This window comes from Cebidichthys violaceus, unplaced genomic scaffold (genome assembly GCF_023349555.1).
Source record: "Cebidichthys violaceus isolate CVI_PGR_0920_01 unplaced genomic scaffold, fCebVio1.0.p SCAF_36, whole genome shotgun sequence".
In the NCBI taxonomy this organism is placed as follows: domain Eukaryota; kingdom Metazoa; phylum Chordata; class Actinopteri; order Perciformes; family Stichaeidae; genus Cebidichthys; species Cebidichthys violaceus.
In genome coordinates, this window is record NW_027176550.1 from 303,022 (window position 1) to 316,358 (window position 13,337).

General features: G+C 45.3%; 1 protein-coding gene across 1 annotated transcript; it reads right to left on the reverse strand.

Moving 5' to 3' along the window:
* Positions 1-400: 400 nt before the first annotated feature.
* Positions 401-13,128, reverse strand: mvp (major vault protein). Its single transcript, XM_068725640.1, has 17 exons — positions 13,019-13,128; positions 10,120-10,292; positions 9,534-9,729; positions 9,280-9,403; positions 9,051-9,182; positions 8,360-8,454; positions 7,887-8,123; positions 7,582-7,707; positions 5,971-6,195; positions 5,051-5,286; positions 4,763-4,960; positions 4,012-4,156; positions 3,335-3,546; positions 2,680-2,796; positions 2,333-2,459; positions 1,925-2,113; positions 401-1,533 (listed from the first exon to the last, which is right to left on the reverse strand). The coding sequence occupies exons 2-17, from the start codon at positions 10,275-10,277 to the stop codon at positions 1,408-1,410; spliced, it is 2,643 nt and encodes an 880-aa protein (XP_068581741.1). The 5' UTR covers positions 10,278-10,292; positions 13,019-13,128; the 3' UTR covers positions 401-1,407.
* Positions 13,129-13,337: the final 209 nt, after the last annotated feature.

Consider the following 13,337-nt stretch of genomic DNA (forward strand, 5'->3'; position numbering starts at 1 on the left):
TTTCTTTTGTCTCTTATTCATTAAGAAGCAACGCAAGACATAAAGACAACATAGTGCAGGAACAAGTACATAAATTACCTCTGAGATGTAGAAGATCAAGTAAAGTGGTATGAAACAGAATTTTAAATAAATACAACATAAGCAGTACCAGTCAAATAAAGTAACTGACATCTAAAGTTATAGTTTCTAATAAAGTGAAGTCATCACTGTCACTACATATATACCTTAAAGTATGTTTTTATTGATTATAGTGACATACTTTTACTTCTGTCTTTATGTATTTTATAAAGAACGTGTGTGACCTTTGAGTGTATATCTCCTCAGTGGACCTCACAGACAGACAGTCAGTGACGTCTTAAAACATTTAATCAGGGTTTGAGTTCAATGAGCAGCAGAGACAGAGAGGAGGCAGCAGCAGCATTTAATGTTCTTTATCCAGAAACAACAGCACTTCGTGATGACGACAGTCAGACTATCAGAGTTTAATATGTAGACTAAAATAAACATCAGCATAAAGTGCTCCTTTCTACTTCTAGAGGACAAAGCGCAAAGCAGAAAACAGGAATCTTTGGTTGTCAGATTATACGACTGAACAAACTGGAGACTTGTTTGTAGGCACATTTCTTCTTCTATTGCAGCTCAGGTTTCTCTAAATGTTTCACTGAGACTATAAAGGTGTCTTCATGCTGGTTTTATGTCCAAAAGTAAACCTCAGATTCTCTTGTATTAAAGAGCTTAAAGTGCAAAAGTTCTGCTGTTCAGCATTTAGTACTTTTAAATGAGTTTCACCTGTAAACACACGTCACAGCGAGGTGACAGCTTCCACCAGCAGAAACAAGATTCATTAAAAGGTAGAAAACAGAAGGTCATAGACGATGTCAGAACACCGGCTTTAGAACATATTAGTTACATGTTGGAGTCAGTTTTCTGACAACATGAGATTAAGATGCACTGTGTGAGATTCAACAAACCCATGAAGTTCATCTTCAAATGAAAAAGGCACATTGTTTTGATTTTAAAGTGATAAATATGATATTTAGAGCATTTCTGTTGCCTCCATATGGCTCTCAACATGGCGAAGGCTGAATCTAACAGTGCTAACAGATCCAACAGCGCTAACGACAGCAACAGCGCTAACGACAGCAACAGTGATAACTATGCTTACAGAGCTAACACTGTTGACAGAGCTAACCGTGCTAACAACAGTAGCAGTGCTAACAGTGCTTACAGCGCTGAAAGTGTTAGCAGTGCTAATAGCGCTAGCAGTGCTGACAGCGTTGTCAGATAATAATGGTCGGAATGAGAATTTTTAAAGTCAGTTTAAAGTGTCAGAAAGATGAAAATCTGTTGAGGTTTACTTTTGGACAATTTATTCCCCCTCTCCCCTCCTCTTCCTCCACATCACTCTCACTCTCCCTGTCCCTGTCCAGACAGCGCCCCCAGCAGGCCGTTGGCTGTGGTGAAGAGGTTGATGGGAGACGACCCGTCTGTGATGAGGGTCGACTTCAAACCCAGAGCCTGAAGCATCTTCACCTGAAGGACGAGAAACACGCAGAGAGTTTTTAACCTGTGACGAGTATTTTAAAAAGGTCTGCTGGAGAAAAATAACTCAGTAAGAGGACTTGAGTTTAGAATGTTAGAGGCTAGATGGTAGTAGTAGTGGAAATAGTAGTAGTAGTGGTAGTAGTAGTGGAAATAGTAGTAGTAGTAGTAGTAGTAGTAGTAGTAGCAGTAGTGGTTGTAGTAGTAGTAGTAGTGAAAATAGCAATCGTAGTAGTGGGGGTAGTAGGAGTGGTGGTTATAGTAGCAGCAGTAGTTGTAGTAGTAACAGTGGTAGCATTAGCAATAATGGTAATAGCAGTAGTAATAGTAGTTGTAGTAATGGTAGTTGTAGCAGTATTAGTCATAGTACTAGTAGTAGTACCTGCAGCTCAGGCCCGGCTCTGGCTATGTCCCTCAGCGTGTCGCTGCCCAGACTCTCCACCAGCTGATTGAAGCGCTGACTCTCGATTTGAGACAGGTTCTTCTGCTTGTCCACCTCCAGAATGTCCATCTGCTTCTTGTAGCTCAGCTCCTGCTCACGAGCCTTCGCCAGCCGCTGGAGCTCCGCCTCCTGCACATACACACACACACACAAGTTCCCCTTAGTTTAGCGTAAGCTTCTAGTTCCCCTTAGTTTAGAGTCATCTTCTAGTTCCCCTTAGGTTAGAGTTAGCGTCTAGTTCCCCTTAGGTTGGAGTTGGCTTCTAGATCTGCTTAGTTTGGAGATGGCCTCTAGTTCCCCTTAGTTGGGTTTTTATGTTGAAAGGTGAAACAGGAAGTCAGGACGTACCGCCTCGATCCTCTGAGCTTCAGCCTTCAGTTTGGCCTCATTAACCGCTGCCTCTCCCTGAATACGAGCCGCCTCGGCACGAGACTGAGCTTCAGCCTTGGCAGCTCCTGTACTCTCCACCGCAGCACTGAAAAAACACAGTAAAAGTAGTATTACCACACTGTTACAAGTACAAGTCTTACATTCAATATTTTACTTTAAAAGTACTCATTCTGCAGAATAATGTATATATTATTGTATTATACTCATGCATTCACTTTAAAGTTGCAGCTGGTAAAGATAGAGCTAATTTGAATGACTTTATATCCTGCTGGGTACTATAATCTATGATAATACACCATGGTTACCTGAGAGCCTCCAGCTCCAGCAGCTCCTTCCTGGCTTTCTCATTCTCTGCCTGGTCGGTGATCCGCTGCCTCTCCATCTTTCCCCGGGCCTCCTGCTCCAGACGCTCGGCCTCGTGACTGCACACACACAGACATCACAGAATTTAGTTTATTATTGTGATTGATATAGAATGTGCAATTCCTTCATCGTCTTAAAATTAATCATTTTGTGAAATACGCTTTAGAACAACCTCCAAAACTGTCAGATTTATATGTAGTTAGGGAACAGACTGGTCACCAATCCAAGTTAAGAACCAGCTTCTAGTTCCCCTTAGTTTAGAGTTAGCTTCTAGTTCCCCTTAGTTTAGAGTTAGCTTCTAGTTCCCCTTAGTTTAGAGCCAGCTTCTAGTTCCCCTTAGTTTAGAGTTAGCTTCTAGTTCCCCTTAGTTTAGAGTTAGCTTTTAGTTCCCCTTAGTTTAGAGTTATCTCCCAGCTCCGCTTAGTTTCGAATTAGCTTCCCTCACTTTCTAGTTCCCCTCAGTTTGGAAAAAAAGACAAAGAAAAAATGTATTCTTTCTAGTTCTATATTGGCGTTTGATTTCCTTTTTGATGTTTCCAGCTGCCTGTAGAAATAATAAGCTTTAACTGTAATGTGTGTGTGTGTGTGTTATCGGACCGTGCGGCGGCCTCCTGGGAGTTGGTGGTGATCTCGATAGCCAGCTGGACGCTCTTCTGCAGGGCGTCCCGAGTCCTCTGGTCGACGGGCTCCACAGACTGGATGTCCACGCTGCTGATCATCAGGTTGTTCTGGTTGAAGCGAAGGTTTGAGCGAACCGCCAGCTTCTCATCGAACCCAAACACCGCCGAGCAGATGATCCGGTTGGAGTTCTACAAACGAGAAAAGATCTTTGATTGATGACGAGTAAAAAAAGATCTTTGATGTAATTTGAATAAGTAGAACAAAGTACTGTATAAAGATTCATGGTACTTTTACTTTACTCTAGTCTTTTCTTTTGCTGTCAGACAGACAGAAAGTTAAGTTACTAAAATTAAGATTTCTACACAAGAGTTGATAAACTATGTATTTGTTTGTAAGTACAGCTGGAATGATTAGTCCATAAATCAATCTGATCAGTTTTAATACTTCAACTAGATTTGACTAATTGTACTTAAAACCTTTTACTGAAGGAACATTTTCAAAGCAGGTGTTTTACTTTCAGATTATTTTTTTACTGTGTGGTATTAGTACTTTCACAGAATTAAAGGATCTTCCTTCACCACTGGTTAAGTATGCACAAGTGTGCTCTTTTTTTTTTTACAATAAAAAAAAAACAACAACAGTGAAATACGAACCTTGTGGAAATCGTCAAACTGCACGGAGGCGACGGCTCCTCGGACTCGGGAGGCGATGGCTTTGCAGGAGTCTCCGACAAAGTCGGGAACTGAAAACAGAGCTGCTGCATCAGCAGGGTCCACCGGAGACTTCACGTCAAAGTGCCTGGAGGACAATAAACAGGACAGGAAGAGATGCAACATTTAATTAATGGGAGAATATAAAAGGAGTGTTCAGAGCAGAGAGGAAGGAGAGATGTATTTTTGCTGATACAGCAAACCGGAATCAATTGAAGCACTTTTGCACGCGTTTATATTACTCACTGTACAAAACACAACAACATATCATTGATTCTAGTTCCCTTGAGATGAACAGTTAGCTTCTAGTTCCCTTTAGATGAACAGTTAGCTTCTAGTTCCCTTTAGATGAACAGTTAGCTTCTAGTTCCCTTTAGATGAACAGTTAGCTTCTAGTTCCCTTTAGATGAACAGTTAGCTTCTAGTTCCCTTTAGATTGGAGTTAGCGTCTAGTAGTCTTGCCATGGCCATGAAATCAATTATATTTGTATAAGTGTATTGTAGAACTATCAAACAATGTTGAGTTTTTTTTAAATGTATGGTTTGATGGATATTACTTTTCATTCATTTTCCAGCTACAGGACCTTGATCCTCTAGGAACCACTTGAGCCCTTATCTCTATGATCACGTGTTTCAGTCTTTATTCGTTCTGGACAAAGCTCGACCCAGCTGCTACGAGATGTTTCCCGGTTACCAGTTGTAGGAGAGCTGCAGCTGCAGGCGGGCGTGGTCGGCCGTCTCGATGGTGATGACGTCGGTGAAGAAGTCGGGTCCCAGCAGGAGGCAGATGGCCTTGATGACGTTGGCCCTCTTTGGTTTGTCTCCAGACAGCGACAGAATGGTGAACTGCTCATCGGGTCCCAACATCACCATCTCCGGTCCAAACAAAACCCTGAAGACAAAAACAACCCCACGTCAGCCCCATCGATGGTCACATCCTCCTCCACCTGGACAGCAGCAGACGACCACGAGAGTCCCTCACCTGGCCTTCTTCTCTCTGTAGTCGTACACCTGGACGGCGGCGTTGTGGGGGACCCGGTAGGAGACCACCTTGGTCTTGTCCCTCGGCAGGCCCTGTCCGGTCCTGGTCCGGTCCGAGCGGTCGGCCAGCGGGTCCAGATTAGAAGCCAGCAGGATCTCCACGTTGGGAGGAAGCTCCTTCTGCCACAGCTCCTCGTCCTGAGTCAGCATGTAGGTGTGACCGATCACGGCGCGCACCTGGGAGGAGACGCACGGGATGGTTTATATGATCCACACTGGCACTTTATATTTATTGCATCCATTTTGTATTTGCACCTTATTGTGTTCTTAAATGTTTTATATTTGCACGTTTCCCTCTGGATTCTATACAATCTTATCTTAGATTTCATTTTTCAATTCAAAGCGGCTTTATTGGCATGAATGTTTCAGAAAAAGCACACAATAATATTAATATGAAAATAAGTACATTAACATTGAAATTGTTGTTTAATGATGATAATATCTTATTTAATAAAGGAGATTATTATATATAAATTGAGGCAATATAATGAAAAGAAAAACATAATATAAAAATATTTATTTTGTCAGGATTAAAATAAATAAATAAATGATTAGAATCAATAATACTGGATACATGTTATGAATATAATAAATATATTTTGTTGCCTGTTTAGGTGCAAAATGTTTTTTTTAACTCTTTCGTTGAGGCGTTCAAAAAGCTCGAGGAAGTTTAAGCTTCAGAGACGAGAGGAAACATAAAAACATGTTTCATTTGGATCAAAAGGTGGAAAAATTCCAGAAAATGTATAAAAAAAAAAAAAAAATGTATGATCAAATAAACTACACATTTTCTTTTTGTTGTCGTTGTTTACAAAACAATGAAACGTTTCGCCGTGAAAACGAGCTAAAAGCCGGCGCTACCTTTCCCGTCTTGATGTCTCTGACGTAGATGCCCTCGTTCTCGTCCAATGGGATCGCCTGTCGTCTCAGCGCCACCTCCACGGCGACGGGGGGGACGTACTCGATGGGTCCTCGCAGCATCCAGCGGTCTCCGGGGCGACGGAGGACGCCGCTCCTCCGCGAGCGCTTCGCCCTCTCCTGCCCTCCTTCCTCCTCTTCCTCCTCCTCCTCCTCTTCTTCATCGCGCTGGCAGAGAGAACGGGGGAGAGAGAGGTGGAGGAGGGAGAGAAGGGTTAACGTGGCGATGCATTGGAGCGGCGGAGGAGTGGGAGGAGAGGGAGGAGGAGGAGGTGAGGGAGGAGGAGGAGGTGAGGGAGGAGAGGGGGTTTGAGAGGAGCACTGAGAGGAAAAATGAAAACCCAAAGTGAAAGACATTTCAAAAAGCGGAGGGCAACGTAAAAGGATGGAGGGAGTGATGATTCAAAAGAAAGGAGGGAGAGGAGAAAAAGAAGCACAGAGTCGGGGTACAATGAGTCCGCCATGTTAGGAAGGGAAGATGGTGCAGTGAAGGACAGAATCACCTCAAACATCTCACACCCAACACTTTAGATGAACTGGTGTTTTCACCCAATGCATTCTCTCTAGTGTCCACCAGGGGGCGACTCTGGTTGTATAGAAGTCTAGTCTAAAATGACTCTACTTCTCTCTTGATTTATTCCCTCAGTAAACATTGTAAACATGAGTTTATGGTCTCAATCTCTAGTTTACAGTCTTCTTCAATACAGCATGATGTTCATTTAGTACATTATGCTCCATTTAGAGTCAAACACACCATAAAGCAGGGGATGCTTTAGGGGCGGGGCTACACGGTGATTGACAGGTCTCTACCAGAGACGTATACGGCGTCTCTACGTCACTCCTCCTCAGTCCAGATATGGTCACTTCCTGTTCACCGGTTCATAAAAAAAACAAGATGGCGACGGACCAATCGCCGAACTCGAGGCTTCAAAACGTCCACAAACCAACGACATTTTTTAAATGTGGCCAATATCAGACTCCATTGAATTAATGAGCAGATGATAACCTATAACCTCAGCTTCTTTTCTCATAATTTAAAAATGTACTTTCTGTTGTTTGTCAGGGTATTTCAGTGGTGGTTGCTCAGGGCTTTGTTGCTACGGTGCTAAAAGGTGGTTTCTAGAGCTCTGAAAGCAACTCAACAGCAGCTGATCCTTCACATCAACAACTCCTCCCTTTACCCACAAATACCTGCCAGAACCTCAAGCTGCAACACCTCTCAACGATCCAATCGGTGAACGGCAGGTGTGGTCCGAGGACTTTAAACTCTCCACCACACGGAGCAGAGACACGCCTCTGACTTCTTACCACATGCCAGACTGAACAACACGCTTCTTCTCCTCTGTACGAGTTTGAGTTATTAAAAGTCTTTCTCTGTGAGAAACCGGTCGCACGAGACGAAGCTCCAAAACACACCAGAGGACAAACAGAAGCTCCTCCCTTCATTCCCCTGAACTCACAGAAAGACTTTAGAGACCGACAGCAGAATCAAACGGATGGTCTGATTTTTTTTTAAATATATTGATTGTGCACCGTTGAGATGTCTCTCCTCACCTCCTCGGTGTCATTGAACGCCTCCACAGCTCTCAGCACCAGACCCTCCTCCTCCGACAGCACAAACACGTCCTGAATGCCGTTTTCAAGGAGCTCGCCCGGCCGCAGGAAAAATGAGCGCTCACCCTGACGGAGAGAAAGGGAGAAAAAATAAAATAAAAAAGACGTCAGTTCTGGGGAGAATAAGTTCATAATGTATTATAACTAATGTATTATTGCGGAACAGATTGAGATGCAATGCCACCGCTTCAACAAACCAAACATTAAAATGTAGAAATATCAGACAGCGTTGGACGTGTCCTCACCTTCACCACCCTCTTCTGTCCCAGCTGAGGTTTCCCATCGGCTCCCACCGGGTCCAGGATCACACAGTACTGCCTGCTGCTCAGCGTGGTCACATCCACCACCCCCACCACCTCCTCCGCCACCGACGGGATGTGAGCCTCCCGGTCGTCCATCGTGACCAGCCACTCCTCCCCCGTGCGCCGGTCCCGCCTGCCGGCGTCCTTAAAGGGCCGCAGGGCGCGAACGTGGAGCGCTTTCTGAGGAGACGCGAGAGACGAAGCTTTTTATGTTTGTGAAGTGTTGTGATGCTTCTTTAAACTGCACAGTTTCGGGGTCGATCAAGTGTGACGTTGACATTCGGAGAAGTCGTTTTACATGTTTAATCAGTGATGGTTGATGAAACGCTTGATACGAATAACCGCGAATGATCCCGCAGTGAAAACTCGCTTCAGGTTCGGTTCTTGGGAGTAGACACAACGAGGCGTCGACTCACCTTGTCCGTCAGGATGAAAGCGTTCACGATGTCGATGACTTCTTCATGGGCTCCTGGAAGGTACGCTCCCACCTTACTGACCAGCCACTCCTCACCTGCAACACACACACACACACACACACACACACACACACACACAGTTATTATTAATTAAAACTGTATTAACATAAGTGAAGAATTAGTGAGAAATGAATGAACATCCAATGCAACACCCGTAAATTTAAAACTTTGATGGAAGTTTTATGGAGGAAGAAAAGTTACCTGTGACCCCGCCCCCTCAGTCTGTGTGTTACCTGTGACCCCGCCCCCTCAGTCTGTGTGTTACCTGTGACCCCACCCCCTCAGTGTATTACCTGTGACCCCGCCCCCTCAGTCTGTGTGTTACCTGTGACCCCACCCCCTCAGTCTGTGTGTTACCTGTGACCCCGCCCCCTCAGTCTGTGTGTTACCTGTGACCCCACCCCCTCAGTGTATTACCTGTGACCCCGCCCCCTCAGTCTGTGTGTTACCTGTGACCCCACCCCCTCAGTCTGTGTGTTACCTGTGACCCCGCCCCCTCAGTCTGTGTGTTACCTGTGACCCCGCCCCCTCAGTCTGTGTGTTACCTGTGACCCCACCCCCTCAGTGTATTACCTGTGACCCCACCCCCTCAGTGTGTATGTTACCTGTGACTCCACCCCCTCAGTGTTACCTGTGACCCGGCGGACCCCCTCTCGGTCCACCCCCTCCTTGCGAGCCCTCAGTCTGATGGCCTGGTTCTCTCTGATCACCGTGGCCTTGATGGTCTCCAACACGGCCACCTCCTTCCTGGGGATGTAGGTCCCTGAGACCACAACATCCAGACAGGAGGAAGTTAAAGTCTCCGACTAATATGCGAGCAGAGATACGATGGATGTATTTAGTGTTTCATAAAAACCCACCTGGTCCCTCAAACAGCCACTCGTCTCCGGCGACTCTCTTGTCTCCTCCCTCCTCCTCAAAGTCCAGCAGAGCCTGAAGACGCAGCGCCGTGTCGGGGTACACGATCTGCAGCGGAGTCACGGCCTGGAACGATATGTTAAATACGTTACATATGTCCTTACATTTTGACCTGAGCCTCGTCAAATACAAGTCTGTGTCTCTGTGTGATGGTCAATAAAGGTTTGGATAAAAGGAGGCGGGGCCTCTGACCCACCTGCTGGACCTCCTCTCCCGGGTACAGGGGGAACGGGTCCTGGGTCAGACGGATCTCCAGGTCGGCGTGGCGAAGCTTGGCCTGACCCGATTGGTCGAAGAGGACCTGCTTGTCGTCGTCGCGGGCGACCGGGTTGCTGATCACACAGTAGTGACGCGGCGGCACCATCGTCATCCGGACCGGAGGGAACAGAACCCTGAGGACACAAAGAATCAGAGAAGACAGAATCATTGACGACGGTGAACGTATCAGGAAAAAAAAATCAATAATGAAGTCTTTAATACCACTCTGTGTGAGGGACAACGGCTGAGAGTTATGGGTATGTCTAAGGTTCTTCTGAGGTTCCCTTCTTAGTTTCCTTTCTAAGCTTCCTTCTGAGGTTCCTTTTAAGGGTCCCTTCTAAAATTTCCATTCTAAGGTCCCTTTCTGAGGTCCCTTTGAAAGTCCCTTCTAAAGGTTCCTTCTAAATGAATCTTCTAAGGTTCCTTCCAAAGGTCCCTTCTAAAGGTTTTTTCTAAAAGGTTCTCTTCTAAAGGTTCCCTTCTAAGCTTCCCTCTAAGGTTCCTTCTAAGGTTCCTGCTCTGACCTCTCGTTGTCCTGCCGGATGTAGGTGAGCGGTCCGATCTCCACCCGGGCGATGTTGGTGTTCTGGTCCAACACGTGGATGTAGTGGTGGGGGGGGATGCGGATGATGGACGCCTCCATCAGACCCTCAGGTCCTCGGTTCCCTCCCTTCTGAGACATGATCCACAATAAACGCTGCAGAGAGAGGAGAGACGTTAAAAACATCACCGACAACTTAAACCGTCTGAGAAAACAACTTCTGACTCCAAAGAGGGAGTTCTACTAAATTTGGAAGAAAAGCTAATCACTAAGTTTAATTATTCAGAGGAAGATGCTCTATTGAAATTATTGGGTCTGTAAAAATTAAAAAACAGGAATTAGCACTCTAGCACCAGCACTGAAGTCTAGCACCATACTCTAGCACCGTACTCTAGCACCGTACTCTAGCACCAGCACCGTCCTCTAGCACCGTCCTCTAGCACCGTCCTCTAGCACCGTACTCCAGCACCGTACTCCAGCACCGTACTCCAGCACCGTACTCCAGCACCGTACTCTAGCACCAGCACCATACTCTAGCACCGTACTCTAGCACCAGCACCATACTCTAGCACCGTCCTCTAGCACCGTCCTCTAGCACCGTCCTCTAGCACCGTCCTCCAGCACCGTACTCCAGCACCGTACTCCAGCACTGTACTCCAGCACCGTACTCTAGCACCAGCACCGTACTCTAGCACCGTACTCTAGCACCAGCACCATACTCTAGCACCGTACTCTAGCACCGTACTCTAGCACCAGCACCATACTCTAGCACCGTCCTCTAGCACCGTACTCTAGCACCGTACTCTAGCACCAGCACCGTACTCTAGCACCGTACTCCAGCACCGTCCTCCAGCACCGTCCTCCAGCACCGTACTCCAGCACCGTACTCCAGCACCGTACTCCAGCACCAGCACCGTACTCTAGCACCGTACTCTAGCACCGTACTCTAGCACCGTACTCTAGCACCGTACTCTAGCACCAGCACCGTACTCTAGCACCGTACTCTAGCACCGTACTCTAGCACCGTACTCTAGCACCATACTCTAGCACCAGCACCGTACTCTAGCACCGTACTCTAGCACCATACTCTAGCACCGTACTCTAGCACCATACTCTAGCACCAGCACCGTACTCTAGCACCGTACTCTAGCACCGTACTCTAGCACCGTACTCTAGCACCGAACTCTAGCACCGAACTCTAGCACCGAACTCTAGCACCGAACTCTAGCACCGAACTCTAGCACCAGCACCGTACTCTAGCACCGTACTCTAGCACTGAAAGTTTAAAAGTTTAAACTCGGAGTGAAGACGAACAAAAGCGAAGTGTAAACCAACGAGATCGTTGTGAACTCTACATGAACGTTGAGAGAAAAATGACTTTTGTAAACTCAGAGTTTATTTAGAGAAGAATGAAGTCAGGTATGAACACAGACACACCTGTGACACACAGACACACCTGTGACACACCTGTTACACACACACACATACACACACAGGACAAAGTCTGAACATACAGAGAATAAAGAGTCCTTATGGAAGAAGAGAACATAATGAACTCATAGACAACATGAAACTTCACCAGTTCATTACTGACATTAAGATGAGTATTTATTGTGTTACAAGTTTTCTGAAATGTTATGTTTAAATGTATAAATGAGGCATTATGTAATGGTAACTTTTGGTGAATTTAGTAGAAATCTACAGATTTTAAAAATAAATGTTGTATTTCCTCTCGTCTGAAAGACCAAAATCTCTAAAATGAATCAGGATGTTTAGAATAACACTGAGTTTGAAGTCTGATCCTCGATGATGTCACCAAAATCTGCAACACATTTTGAGGATTAATTGATTAAGTCAAACACATTTATCTCAAATATGACAATTTCTCTCCTTTTAATAATCAATAAATCTACTTTCTTTCTCACTGTTTTATAGATAAAAACAATGAATTGACAGATGAGAATTAATTATTAGCTGCACACTTAATAATATTAACAACAGTTAACGAGTTACACCGGATTCAGAGAACAGACTAAAAGGTAAAGAGATGCGTTTATTATGAGTATTATTAAGTATGGTGTATTTGTACAATAGGAGCAGTATGATTAAACTTCATGACTGACTCGCTGACGTTCAGACATCAGTTATGATAAAGATTATGGATCAGGTAACTAAATTAAACAAAAGCCTGAGTCACAGACGGTCTGGAGGAGGAGGAAGAGGGAGGAAGAAGAGGGATGAGGGAGGAGGAAGAGGGAAGAGGGAGGAGGGTCCTCTACAGGAGGATCATCAGAATCTGCATTGTTCAGTCCAAAGTGCATCATGTGAGACCCAAAGACCAGCCGGACTGGTTGGACACTCGTGTAGTCTGAAACATCAGCTCCTCATTAAAGTCACTTTGATGCTGCACGAGGCAACTTCCTGGTAATAAAACTCGCGCGCCCTGAAACGTTCTTTAACCACACTCCCACTAGAAACCTCACAGTTAAAGAGATCTAAGTTGTTCTCGGTGTTCAGGCCCGTCACAACGTCGATGAAGACATTTTAGGAATTGACAGGAAGCTGCTCTGAGTTCGGCGTTAATCACTAGAAGAAGAAGAAGCCTTTGATGCTCACGAAGCTCGCTTCTAACGTGGAACACCGCTCTACGTCACCGTGTGACTCTACCGAGGTGTCGGCGGAATCAGAAGACACACAGATGTAGAAGTTCGGGTTTTGTTGAATGCAGTTGTGCTCGGTGGATCAGATGAAAGCCGATTTTAAGTTCTGCTCCTAAACATTCAGAAAACATCTGAAAATGTTTTCTATCGAACCGGAATATTTACCGATGAGTCGATTTGTTTTAAATGTTGAGATTTTTAAGCGGAGTTCTGCGTTCTTACCTCGTCCCTGTAAGACTCAGCAGCAGGCAGACGGTTCCTGGTTCTACTGGAAAAAGGGAAGAACCAGTAGAACCATTAAGAGACAGCTGGTGGGCGTGTTTACCGGAAACACGGATTGGCAGTCACGTGATTTACCGACCGCTGCAGTGCTGCGTCACTCCGCATTTCTTCTTCTTCTACGGTCTGAGAAGTGGCGACACCTGCTGTTTGTTCATGACGTCAGAGAACTTAAAATGTAACTAAAGTTACCGTTAGTTAAACAAACAGACATTAAAGTAACTGGAAATCATAAAGAAGAGTAAAATATTAAATAATTATT

Bases quoted from the DNA above. Each gene is read 5' to 3' on its own strand.
- mvp (XM_068725640.1), bottom strand. From the start codon at position 10,277: ATGTCTCAGAAGGGAGGGAACCGAGGACCTGAGGGTCTGATGGAGGCG. The intron at 4,961-5,050 runs GTGAGGGACTCT...TTTTGTCTTCAG, and splicing joins TACAGAGAGAAGAAGGCCAG to GGTTTTGTTTGGACCGGAGA. The intron at 2,114-2,332 runs GTACGTCCTGAC...GTGTATGTGCAG, and splicing joins AAGCTCAGAGGATCGAGGCG to GAGGCGGAGCTCCAGCGGCT.